Source organism: Salvelinus fontinalis, chromosome 4 (genome assembly GCF_029448725.1).
Source record: "Salvelinus fontinalis isolate EN_2023a chromosome 4, ASM2944872v1, whole genome shotgun sequence".
NCBI lineage: Eukaryota > Metazoa > Chordata > Actinopteri > Salmoniformes > Salmonidae > Salvelinus > Salvelinus fontinalis.
The window spans coordinates 17,308,541-17,322,464 of NC_074668.1; the positions used below are offsets into that span (position 1 = coordinate 17,308,541).

The 13,924-nt window shown below is 43.1% G+C and overlaps 1 protein-coding gene across 15 annotated transcripts in view; it reads right to left on the bottom strand.

Annotated features, from left to right (window-relative positions):
• Positions 1-6,592: 6,592 nt before the first annotated feature.
• Positions 6,593-13,924, bottom strand: part of LOC129853206 (cytosolic carboxypeptidase 1-like) — a 43,524-nt gene continuing 36,192 nt past the window's right edge. For all 15 annotated transcript variants that reach the window (XM_055918975.1, XM_055918970.1, XM_055918974.1 and 12 more), the window contains 2 exons: positions 13,468-13,644; positions 6,593-7,714 (listed from right to left, as the gene is read on the bottom strand). In XM_055918975.1, coding sequence (XP_055774950.1) covers positions 7,685-7,714; positions 13,468-13,644 — 207 coding nt within the window. In that variant the 3' untranslated portion in view covers positions 6,593-7,684. The remainder of the gene's footprint in view (positions 7,715-13,467; positions 13,645-13,924) is intronic.

Below are 13,924 nucleotides of genomic sequence, written 5' to 3' on the forward strand. Positions count from 1 at the left end.
TCGATGCGAGCTGTTTTGACATTGTACATTAAGCACTAACTAATTGCTAGATTGCTAAATGCTTTTAAAAAAACATATCCAGAACAATCAATAATGCAATCTCTCTCTCACACACACACACATACACACACACACACACACACACACACACACACACACATACATACATATAATACTGTCAGGGACAGGCAAGGAGAGAGGAGTTGTTGTGGTCCATGAACATGGGGGTTGTGGTTTAGGACTAACTGTGATTTTGGTTGGGTTTCATTCTCAGTGGAATTGTTGATTTGGTTCACAGCTTAGGTTGACCACCATCCATTTAAAGAGCTCAATGGAAGTCAAAGGTGGTTTAACGTTAAATGTGTTTAATGTACATAGTGTGTGTGGTTGCGCGAGTGTATGAGTTCTTGATAATTGCGTACTGATGATTTCGTAGGTCAGGGAAAGTGAGAACATGATTTATCTCAGAGTAACAAGGTCAGTGTGAGTAAGAGAGTGTGTTTGTGTGTGTAATATGGTGAGGGACATTGTGAATGATAATCCAGCCAATTGCTCTCCTTACAAGAAAGAGGAATTAAAAAATCCTTTCCATTCATTTTGAAGCGGAGTGGTGCTTCAGTTGCTGGAGGACTCCCCTTATGTATAAATGTTTAACAGTACAGGGCGTACAAGTGGCATTACAGTTCAGCTACACAGGTTGTTATTGTTGTTCAGAGGAGCACATAAAACAGCCTGCCTGTAAATCATGTTAAGTGCAGCTGGATTCACTAGTTGATGACAGGCGGGGGGGGGGGGTCAATTCATTCAATTGAAATTCACTTCCTGGATGGAAAATTGCCCATTGTTTTCTATAAGGCTTGATCGAATTGAACATTTCATTTACTCCACCTTGCTTCATAGTGTGGCTGACATGTTTTATTTTCAACATGTGAAAATAGTGTAAAGTCCTTTGTTGCCGTCTCAGCATGTTCTGATCCGTACAACAATCGATGAAGCCCCTCCCATCACAAGCCGCACATCACGACCACGCTCACTATCTGTTACCCTCTTCATGTTACGGTTGAGTTCCATATGAAATTGGATCATGTGGTCACCTGGAACACTGTGAATCAAATCAAATCAGAAGAAGCAGGCAGAAGATTGATGCCAAGCTAAAGAAAGCTGCACACTGGAAAACCACCTAAACACTGCTGCCCTTGGAGAGGGAGGCTTCATTAAACCCACACAATAACACTGATCCACGGTCAGGTACAAGAGGATCACAGGAATGTGATGAAAGGAGAACCACACTTTTAGCACTGACTTCGGGTCAGATATCAAATGGATCACACAGGTTTATTGATAAAGGTCCAAAACAAGCACACAACACTGACTTGGCTCCATAATAGGCCTTACAAAAATAACCTTGCTAATGTTGATGTAACGTTGCTATCCCCAGGTCCCCCCTCCCTTGTGTGCCTCACCCCACAGCCCCCCATTCCCAAGCTCCAAGTTGTCTCCAGTGCCTTCCTTCCTCCCATCTCCCTCCAGTAGCAATTACACAGATAAATTATTAATCATTATGATAATCAATCAATAATGCTCTTTCTATACCGCTTAATAATTGACATAACCAGAAAGAACCTCTACCCTTCGTAGAGTGTGTGTGGATTTGTAATTTGCTATTTTAAGCTTAAGGGTTAGGTTTAGGGTTTTGGGGTTAAGGTTAGGGTTTTGGCGTTAGGGTTTGTCTTAAAGTTAGATTAAGGGGTAGGGTTAGGTAAAGGGAATATGGATTTTTAATGGTCTAACATTTTTACTCACAAGAAGTCCAGAAATGTCATGAAAATAAAGCAGTGTGTGTGTTCATAAGACAGTAAATGTTTCCAGAGTAATAGTGTGATGTGTCATAATAATGTGATGTTTCTCTAGGCCACATTAACCAGGGCCAGAATAGAACCATGACACAGATGCAGGTTTCTCTAATCACAGCCAGCCTTTCTCACTCTAACTGTCTAATCTGAGCAACAAACCCATGCACAAACATCCATCTCTAGAGTCTAGACTTGCCCTCTCTAGCTACAGTACCATCATGGTTTGTTTTGGAGGTACTGCATTGGCTCTTATGAGGAGGGCCAGACACCTCAGATATGACAAACATCAAGGCCTGTATGCATAATGCATCTCAAAGTAGGAGTGCTGATCTAGAAGTCTGGGTAATCAAACATAATCTTGCTCAGGTATCCCTCAACACTGACCTTTTTAAACTCTTAACCAAACACTGTGATATCGAACACAGTGAAAAGGAGATGACACTTGAACACTCTCAGGGGGAGCAGAGGCTTGTGGGAGATTAGTGTTGTAATGACGGGTTCCTTTGGGGCTTCCTGTCACAACTTAACAACTGGAGGCTCAAGGAGATTTCAGCACCAATACCAACGCCTCTATCAGAACAGCTTGCGGTAAAAACAAACATGTCCTCTCATTGACTCTAGCCGGCTTAATCATGGGGCGTGTCTGACCAAGGTTGCAAATTCATGGGGTGAATAGTTATTTTGCTGCAAACTGTGTGTACGGGGCCTCTGTCCCTGACCTCTCAACACTGCACCCTAAATGACCTGCTAGCAGGACCTTTCAGACAAGAATGTTAAGCTCAAACTATGGCTCTGATTGTTGTGACTTGTTGTGATGGAAGTGAAGAGCTATTTGATTGACAACTCTGTAATTCCTTACTAAACATACTGTATGTTTTTCACCTGTCACATGTCCAGCAGCTATGCTCTTATTCCCTCACCTGTTATTCTCTGGCCAGTTAAAGACCTGCACATGTTTGATAGGGCTGGTGGTGGGAGTGGGTGTGAGAGAGTGAGTCAGTGTGAGTGTAAGCGTGAGAGAGAGAGAGTGAGATGCTCTCCGTTACTCTCGAAGTCTATCAGTCCTACTTTAATTCGCAGGTCAACTATGCTCATGAGAGGGTGTGTGTGTGTGTGTGTGTGTGTGTGTGTGTGTGCGCCAGTGTCTCTTGGAGCCTGCTTGCCCCCTGCTTTAACCTGAAGGTTATTGCTTTTAACTCAGACGGTGTCCATCGACATCCCAGTCGACCTGGCCAGGACCCGCTGACATAGGACTAGCCCGTCAGTCGTCAGCTAATGTCCATCAATCACTCACTCCATCGCAAACATCCCAGCTAGTACATTTGGAAGTTGTGGGAACGGAACATTTTTTTAAACATTCTGAGAATGGAATGTATGTTTTTATATAACATTCTTAGAACATTCTCTGAACGTTACTAAAGTTTTCTTGTGCTTTTTAAGGAAAGTTTTCTTAACATTCTCTGAACAATTTGAGAACATGGCTTTAAATAGAATCACGAGGAAACTTGTAGGAAACGTTCTGGTGAAGTACTGAAATTCTCACAGAAGAACGTTGTTTCTTAACATTCTCTGAACTATTTGAGAACATCCCTAATTTCAAACTAGTTGGAAAACATTTCTAGATCATTACCAAAAAAGTTATGAAATATCAAGAAAATAGTTTTTTTGGTCAATTTTCTTAAATATTCCAAAGCCATGCAACTATCCTGCACCATTACCAGAAAGTTGTGGGAAGGTTGTGTGCAAAATAACCATAATAGGACAAACACGCTTTCACCAAGCTCTAAGAAAACATACAGTTCACAGAACATTATGTGCTATTTAGGATTCATGTTCATGTTCCTTTTTCTTCGCCCTCGCTCTCTCTTTGGCACTCACACTCTTTCACATCTAAACATTGTCCTCATACATAAATGTGAGTTTGACCTCTGGTACCCTAGATATTGGAAAGACTACAGAATAAATAACCAGCCCCTGGGTAATACATTGTCTCATGAGTCTGTTTTCAACAGAGTTATAAACTAGGGTACAAAAATACTACAGTATGTCAGTCTGTATGTTATTATTTTGAACTGCCCCATCTATCACCAGGCCAGTGAGAGCTCTGGCTATAGGGCACCACTTCCTGTTCTCCCACAATGACAACCTGATATGCCCGAGAGAGAAAGAGGGAGAGAGAGAGCAAAGAGATGCACACAGACACAAAGCCCCAGCTCTTTTTATTTTATTTACCTTTATTTAACTAGGCAAGTCAGTTAAGAACAAATTCTTATTTTCAATGACGGCCTAGGAACAATGGGTTAAATGCATTGTTCAGGGGCAGAACGACAGATTTTTACCTTGTCAGCTCGGGGATTCGATCTTGCAACCTTTCGGTTACTAGTCCAACGCTCTAACCACTAGGCTACCTGCAGCCCCAGGGTTGCACATTTGCACATTACAAAATATAAGTAATGTTTGTACTATACTCTAATGCAGGAAAACTTAAATCCGTGACGTGATCAACGTGATCAAGACAAAGGAGATGATCGTGGACTACAGGAAAAGGAGAGCCAAGCACACCTCCATTCTCATCGACGGGGCTGTAGTGGAGCAGGTTGAGAGCTTCAAGTTCCTTGGTGTCCACATCACCAATGAACTTTCATGGTCCAAACACACCAAGACAGTCGTGAAGATGGCACAACTACGCCTATTCCCCCTCAGGCAACTGAAAAGATTTGGCATGGGTCCTCAGATCCTCCAAAAGTTTGACAGCTGCATCATCGAGAGCATCCTGACTGGTTGCATCACTGCCTGGTATGACAACTGCTCGGCCTCCGACCGCAAGGAACTACAGAGGGTAGTGCGTACGGCCCAGTACATCACTGGGGCCAAACTTCCTGCCATCCAGGACCTCTAATACCAGGCGGTGTCAGAGGAAGGCCCTAAAAATTGCCAAAGACTCCAGCCACCCTAGTCATAGACTGTTCTCTCTGCTCTCTGCTACTGCACAAGTCTAGGACCAAAAGGCTTCTAAACAGCTTCTACCCCCAAGCCATAAAACTCCTGAACAGCTAACCAAATAGCTACCCGGACTATTTGCATTGATTGCATTCATTTCAAACTTCACATTTCTCTAGTAAAGGCTACTTATCGTAATGAACGATGGCAGCAAAATGCCTGCGATAATTAATCGGTATGGTCGGTGTCGATCATTTTCTGTTTATCGTCCCAGCTCTAGCCTGTACCCCGTCCCTATCTCATTACCACAACTCACGGCCTGTTCCATTCACATCCCATTAAGGGCCTGTTGCATTTACATCCCATTTTAATTGGTCTCGAGAATTGGGTTTATTTGCATATGCATGTGAACAGGGATCGCATCGGAGGAGATAGAATGTAGATGGAGAAAAGAAAAACATTTGTGAGGAGGCTGAATGAATAACACGCTGGACGGGAGTAAGCACGTCCTAGAAAATAGGTCTACAGTTACCGTGGCAACGTGAGGTTGAAGTCAGCTCCGCTTTCCACATAACCAATTATGCCCATGTGAGTATGTCAGAGAGAAAGTGTGTGTGTGGATTTTTTTAAAGCTCATGTTGAAGGTCTGATGGCCAGTTTGACAGGGACAAAGTATACAGTTGGGCACGGACACTTATGTTAATTGCCCATGTCGTGTAAGGGCCTCAGCTTAGGCCAATAAGAGACTGTGAGACTGAAAGCCGTGCATGGCGCCCAAGTGATGTGTGTGTGGGTGTGATGAACATGGCGATCTTCGGCAGCAGCTGAATGCCCCCCCATCGTCAGACAGAGAGAAGCCGGAACTGTAATTGGGTTGGGGGCGGAGGACGTCTTTTAGTTCTTTGTTCACCACATTTCCGAGCGTGTGATTGACACAGGGGAGGGCAGGCAGAGACAGGAAGTGGGGCGTAGGGCTGAAAGAGGAAAGAGGCTGTTGATGCTCTGCATCTCTGATTAACATTTTCCTCCACTACTAATCCTCCTCCTAACACAAGGCTCTCTGTGTCCTGCAGCTTTTCTCTTCTCCTCCGCTGTCACTCTGCCCATCAGCGGCACAATGCGATGACAGAGAGAGAGGTTGACTGCATGTCCTCCAGACAGGTGACTCGTTGGCTCATTTATTGACATGCACACTGTACATATTAATTAATATGCTCTGTCTTCAATGACCCCTCTTTCATTCTAGATTTCCCTCTGTCCAATGCCATGGTACCTGTGGGTTGTTGGTTTGGAGACACCACCCTCTCTCCATGTGTCCCCTGATGAACTTTGACCTTCTCCATGAGGCTTTGTCTAACCCATAGAGAATGAGAAGGCTCTAGTGGCCAAAATCACTTTTTAACATGGGCAGCGCCATAGAGGGCCTCCACCATGCTTCTGCCATTTTAAAGTAGTCAACTGGGTGGGGTTTCCTATGGGTTGTAGCCTCAATGGCGCTGCCCATGCTATCACAGACACTATAATGGCACAGAAATAAAGAGGAGTCCACTTTCTGTATCAATGGTCCGACCTCAGATTGGCATATACAGCCAGAGGGACATTAGCGGTGGGCACACATCACTTGCACTCAAACAGAATCAACAAACACCTCTAAAAATAAATAGATAAATTCTAAAACACACACACACACACACACACACACACACACACAAAACACATCCTTCAAAACAAAATACCCACACTCGGGCTCAACATTCACATGATTAAATGGATAATAATACACCGCAAAATGATCCTGATATTTTCACATTCACATTTATTTCCCACGATTTCATTGCAAGCTTTAACTTATTTGTGTTACAATCAAATTAAAAGGTTTAGTCAGTTTTCTTTTTTTACTCCCACAAACAGAGCATTTGGCTGCCCAGTTCTAATGGTGGTCTAGCATTTCCATCTACTAAAACACACAGGATACGTCTCACAAATAAAATCAAACTAAATAAATAAGAAAAATTACATTTAAATAGCTATGCACCGACTGTACAAACACAACCAAAACGTAATACCTACTTACATCTAGAAAAAATACAAGTTAAAAAAAAGATATGTTATAAAAATTCTCTAAACTACTCCCAAATAGCACCATCCTTCCTAAAACTCAGTACCATTGCATTGTACAGACAACCAACTAAGCTTACAGACAGACTACAGAAATACATGTACTTCTCAGTAGCACAAAACAGATCCACAACATCAATGTCAGTTTTGGCCTGAGCTTTTGACCTTTTCTTCTGCCCTGTACCTGTGTTCATGCGTACGGTATGCATGTTGATGTGTTACATGTGCAAATGGTTCTACTTTGCTTGCTACCTTTCCGGTATGCCAATTGTGCGCTACTGTTATTAGTAGGTCATTGAGACATACTGTACCATTTATGCAAATACAACCAAGGTGTACATTCCATCTCAACTTGTGTCTAACCATAGAATTACCTATAGACATACGTAAATAGAGATTTAGAAATTCTCTTTGTGTAACACTTTATGACAAATGGTGACATTGCAACAAAACCCTTGTGTTAACTTGTGTTATTTGTCTAACGTGTCTATTCATTCTATAACGCTCTAAATGTGCATGAGATATGCAAGGCAAATATAGCATGGATGTGGTATCCATGATGCACCAAGGCCAGAGGGAGAGGAGTAAGTAACTTCAGAGCAAAATGGGGATATCTGGTTGGGGTTGGGTAGTGATCAGGGGGTTTGAGCTAGGTGAGTGAGTCTCTATGGTTGTTGGATTCAGAGAGGTGGTTGTCGGCGGTGTTGGGGTCGTTGTCGGGTTCGTCGCCACTCTCGGCGCTGTAGTCCACCTCCTCCATGAAGGATGCCTCTTCATCCTCCAACAAGTACGTACTCGGGTTGCTGCTTGACAACACAACACAGACATTCTAGGCAGGCTCAATGTGTGAAATAGGACTAACATAAAACACCAACCAAATGATTGAACACAAAGTATTTGAATGAAAACAAAAAATATTTGACCACAGATCTGGACAGAAATGAGGTATAATGATTTATACGATTTCAGAAAGAAATTCAGAAGATAAAACTAGTGTTCAGGCACGTAAAATAATACTAACCCAACGACAAAAATCTAATCAATCACTAGTTGTGCTACGTTTTTGATAGAGACATCTCTTCTTACGCATTGGTTTAGTGGTTTAATGGATAAATGTCTCAGATGTTTAGTGTTTTTTTAATGGTTTTTAATGGTGTGAGGTCTTTGAAAGAAGATCCTGTGGAGACAGTGGATGGGGGGGGGTTCAGTCATTGACCCCTGCCCCACGCCCCAACCCTCTCTCCGCCCCAGAAAAAGGTAAAGTGGATTAGGAGGAGGGTGTGACGGGTTGTAATGGGATGGACAGAGTGCTGTCTGGAGAGGAGTATTAAGGTCCCAGAGTGAGAGAGCTTGAGCCATTACAGTCCATTAGAGAAAGACTGCAAGGGCCGCACTTACACCGGACCGGCCACTCACACGTGCATGCACACAAAAGCCACACACACACACTTGCACTGTACACATACAGGGCCTAGTGAACATCTACACAGCCCTTGCATAGGCTTCTAATTTTGTTGCCTTAAAACTAAATCTAAAAAGGGAATACATTATATTTTTTGTCCTACAGATTTACACAACCTAGCAATGTTGACAAAAACAATGTCCCTGAGAGTTGTGCAAGGTTGGTAGGAATATAATTGAAAATTATTCACAGCTGTAATGGCAAAAAGGTGCTTCTACCAATGTATTAACTCTGGGGTGTGAAGACATACACAATCAATACGTTCTCATTTTGTGTTTTTAGTAAATTGGAAAATGTTATCATTTTTCTTTCACTTTGAAAATGTGTAGATTGTAGGGACTTGTACTTTTTAGATTACTTTTTAGATTACATTTTATGGCAGAAAAATGTGAAGACTGTGCAAGGGGTATAGCCTACCACAGAAACACATGCTCACATGCACACAATTCCAATCCTATTGTTATGATATCATTGGTCTGTTATGGCAGAAAAATGTGAAGACTGTGCAAGGGGTATAGCCTACCACAGAAACACACGCACACAATTCCAATCCTATTGTTATGATATCATTGGTCTGATGCTTAAATATTAAATGAGAAAAAGCATAAAGCTGTGATGAGCCTGTAGCCAAGCCCTGAGGTCTCTAACCTGGCTACTTGATGGGAGTCAATGAATACAGTGCATTCGGAAAGTATTCCACATTATTCATTTTAAAATAAGGCTGTAATGTAACAAAGTCATTTTTTTCCTCAATCTACACACAATACCCCATAATGACAAAGCGAAAACAGTTTATTTTGGAAGTGTATATAAAACATTTTTTTTTTTTTTTTTTTTTACTTATTTACGTAAGTATTCAGACCCGTTGCTATGAGACTCGAAATTGAGCTCAGGTGCATCCTGTTTCCATTGATCATCCTTGAGATGTTTCTACAACTTGATTGGAGTCCACCTGTGGTAAATTCAATTGATTTGGAAAAGGCACAAACCTGTCTGTCTATATAAAAGGTCCCACAGTTGACAGTGCATGTCAGAGCAAAAACCATGCCATGAGGTTGAAGGAATTGTCCGTAGAGCTCCGAAAGAGGATTGTGTCGAGGCACATATCTAGGGAAGGGTACCAAAACATTTCTGCAGCATTGAAGGTCCCCAAGAACACAGTGGCCTCCATCATTCTTAAATTGAATAAGTTTGGAACCACCAAGACTCTTCCTAGAGCTGGCCGACTGGCCAAACTGAGCAATAAGGGGAGCAAGGCCTTGGTCAAGGAGGTGACCAAGAACCCGATGGTCACTCTGACAGAGCTCCAGAGTTCCTCCGTGGGGATGGGAGAACCTTCCAGAAGGACAACCATCTCTGCAGAACTCCACCAATCAGGCCTTTATGGTAGAGTGGCCAGACAGAAGCCACTCCTCAGTAAAAGGCACGACAGCCTGCTTAGAGTTTGCCAATAGGCACCAAAAGGACTCTCAGACCATGAGAAACAAGATTCTTTGGCCTGAATGCCAAGCGTCACATCTGGAGGAAACCTGGCACCATCACTACGGTGAAGCATGGGTGGCAGCATCAAATCAAGTTTATTTTATATAGCCCTTCGTACATAAGCTAATATCTCGAAGTGCTGTACAGAAACCCAGCCTAAAACCCCAAACAGCAAGCAATGCAGGTGTAGAAGCACGGTGGCTAGGAAAAACTCCCTAGAAAGGCCAAAACCTAGGAAGAAACCTAGAGAGGAACCAGGCTATGAGGGGTGGCCAGTCCTCTTCTGGCTGTGCCGGGTGGAGATTATAACAGAACATGGCCAAGATGTTCAAATGTTCATAAATGACCAGCATGGTCAAATAATAATCAGGAGTAAATGTCAGTTGGCTTTTCATAGCCGATCATTAAGAGTATCTCTACCGCTCCTGCGGTCTCTAGAGAGTTGAAAACAGCAGGTCTGGGACAGGTAGCACGTCCGGTGGACAGGTCAGGGTTCCATAGCCGCAGGCAGAACAGTTGAAACTGGAACAGCAGCAAGGCCAGGTGGACTGGGGACAGCAAGGAGTCATCATGCCCGGTAGTCCTGACGCATGGTCCTAGGGCTCAGGTCCTCCGAGAGAGAGAAAGAAAGAGAGAATTAGAAGGAGCATACTTAAATTCACACAGGACACCAGATAAGACAGAAGTACTCCAGATATAACCAACTGACCCTAGCCCCCCGACACAAACTACTGCAGCATAAATACTGGAGGCTGAGACAGGAGGGGTCAGGAGACACTGTGGCCCCATCCGATGATACCCCCGGACAGGGCCAAACAGGAAGAATATAACCCCACCTACTTTGCCAAAGCACAGCCCCCACACCACTAGAGGGATATCTTCAACCACCAACTTACCATCCTGAGACAAGGCCGAGTATAGCCCACAAAGATCTCCACCACAGCACAAACCAAGGTGGGGCGCCAACCCATCATGCTGTTGGGATGTATTTCAGCCACAAGGAGACTAGTCAGGAACGAGGGAAAGATGAAATGAGCAAAGTACAGAGAGATCCTTGATGAAAACTTGCTCCAGAGCGCTCACGACCTCAGACTGAGGCGAAGGTTCACCTCCCAACAGGACAACGACCCTAAGCACACAGCCAAGACAACGCAGGAGTGGCTTCGGGACAAGTCTCGAAATGTCCTTCCGTGGCCTAACCAAAGCCCAGACTTGAACCCGATCAAATATCTCTGGAGAGATCTGGAAATAGCTATGCAGCGACGCTCCCCATCCAACCTGACAGAGCTTGAGAGGATCTGCAGAGAAGAATGGGTGAAAGTCCACAAATACAGGGGTGCCAAGCTTGCAGCGTCATACCCAAGAAGACTCGATGCTGTAATCGCTGCCAAAGGTGCTTCAACAAAGTACTGAGTAAAGGGTCTGAATACTTACACAAATGTGGTTTTCAGTTTATTTTTAATACATTTACAAACATGTTTTTGCTTGGTCATTATTGGGTATTTTGTGTAGATTGATGAGTGGAAAACAACTATTTAATAGATTTTATAATAAGGCTGTAACATAACAAAATGTGGAAAAAGTCAAGGGGTCTGAACACTTTCCGAATGCACTGTAAATACATTAATTATACATGGATAAATCAATAAATGCAAGAAGAGATTTGTAGATTTATTCAATAGTCACTTTATTATTTTATTTAAAAACTAAAATGCTTGATTGCATTTTAAATCATGAATGACTCGTATGCTGTGAGATGACATGAACTAATTAATGATTGATACAGTACTGTAGCCTATAAAAAAAAGTATTGAAATATAGGCCGAAGTAAGTTACGGTATTAAGACTAAACAGATTGCGCTCTTAGGCCTACAGCTCGATGGTGGTTATACAAGGCTGCTATGCCAATCCTACTAGTAGTATAATGATGATCATAAGAATAACAAGGAGAGTTATAATTTTTCTCATTATTAAATCAATTATAAATAATATCAGAGGCTGTTCTAACGAAAAAAAGTAACGCATTTATTACAGAATAGCGAAGATTAAAAACAGCCGAATTTGTTAAATTGTTTATCCGACATGTTGTGGTTGCGTGAGGCTTGGCACTTATGGAATCAGTAGGCTATTAAACAAACACTCAAGCAGGATCGGTCTTATTTCTGTAGCTAGATATATACAGTAGGGATGATTTATAAAGCCAGGCACAGTTAACAGGCTATTGATTATAGACCTAATAAAGTTGGGGTTTCTTCTCTCCTCACTTTTCTGAGACAATTAAGGCAAGGGCTGTTTTCTAACTCTGCTGCTGCCTCCACTGCATTGTTTTCAACACCAATACGCTGGTTAACCTTGCTATTGTACACATAGCAACATGGTCTAGGAAGGCGCCAATTCAACAGCGCACTGATGTGTTTCAGAACCATGGACAGCGACCATTATCTAACGCGGGAGAAAGTGCATCTGTTATAAAATAATATTTTTTATTAGTGTTGCACCATTGTTCTTATGTAATATAACCATATACAATTTCAGTTGCACGTCTTAAAGTGATGGACTGTGCCATCCCCACGGCCTCCACAATGGATTAGTCCACACAGACAGGCGCCAATCAGACAGGTGTCTTGTACACCATTAATTATTATTTTTTGCTACTGCTCGACTTAAGAAATCTCGGTCGACCAACAGCTTATCGACCAAACAATCGATCAGTCCTCTAAATGAAGTCAGCGCTGTATTATTTACACTTAAAAACATATCTCACTCACATACACACACACGTCTGTCCCATGTGCAATCTCAAGTCTACAGTGGGCTTCCAGTAAAATGGTTGTGTTGTGATTCAGAGCAGAGGCAGGTAGCCTAGTGGTTAGAGCGTTGGACTAGTAACCGGATGGTTGCAAGATCGAATTCCCGAGCTGACAAGGTAAAAATCTGCCATTCTGCCCCTGAATAAGGCAGTTAACCCACTGTTCCTAGGCCGTCATTGAAAATAACAATTTGTTCTTAACCGACTTACCTAGTTAAATAATGGTAAAAAATAAATGAGGACACTGGCTTGGAGCGAGCATGACAAATAGAACGTCAACAAAATTGGCTTCCTGCACATCTGTCCAAACACTTTCCCCATAAATACATAACCCAATCAGGAAGGATGAGAAAGGGACCGTACCAAACTGGCAACCCTAGCCTGCCCCTGGGCTCTGCAGATGTTGACATTGGCAACTCCAGTGCTGAGAGGGCTAGGAGCTGCCAGAGGTTTCATCAGTACACTCACATGTGTTTTTTATACCTTCCTAGTGTGGACCAAACAGTTGATTCCCATTCAAAATCTAATTTTCCCTACACTAATTGTAACCCCAACCCCTAAGCCTAAAATTGCCTTTTTCCTTGTGGGGACAGGCGCATGTTTTACTAGCCTTGTGAGGACTTCTGGTCCCCACAGGGACAGTAAAACCACACACACACAGTTCTGTCCTGTGTTTAGTGGATATGACATAAGCCCGATGATGCTGCTTTTAGTCACTAACAGTATCATTTACAGGACTATAGCTCCCCCTGCTGGTTGTTAGTCCACACACACTAGGCTGTATCGAAACACACACACCCCACCTTGTATTTGCCCTGGTCACAGCCGCAGAGTGTGCTTTCCATGGTGTAGCTGCGCTTGACTCCGATCTCCCTCCACACCACCACGCGGGCCGTGGCCTCCTTGGAGCGCTCCACCACAAAGCTACAGCTGGCCATGCTGAAGGCCGGTGCCATCTGAGACAGGATCTTAGGCAGAGTCTGAGGGACGGAGTACGGGGGAAGAGTTTGAGCTCAACACCCATAGACAATAGACAATGAGGGCATGCCTGTGGATGGATGTACGTGAGAGGATCTAAAAGAGAAACAGTCGGTGTGTGTGTGTGTGTAACTATCCACTGTGTCCGCATTGTTTCCAGGTGGCCTGGTCTCTCCCTGTATGCAAATTATTTGAGAGATATTGTTGCTGAGTTGACCTGAGCAAAATTGAACAGCCATGAAAATTCCATGAAAAATGTGGAAAGCATATCCAGAGATTCCT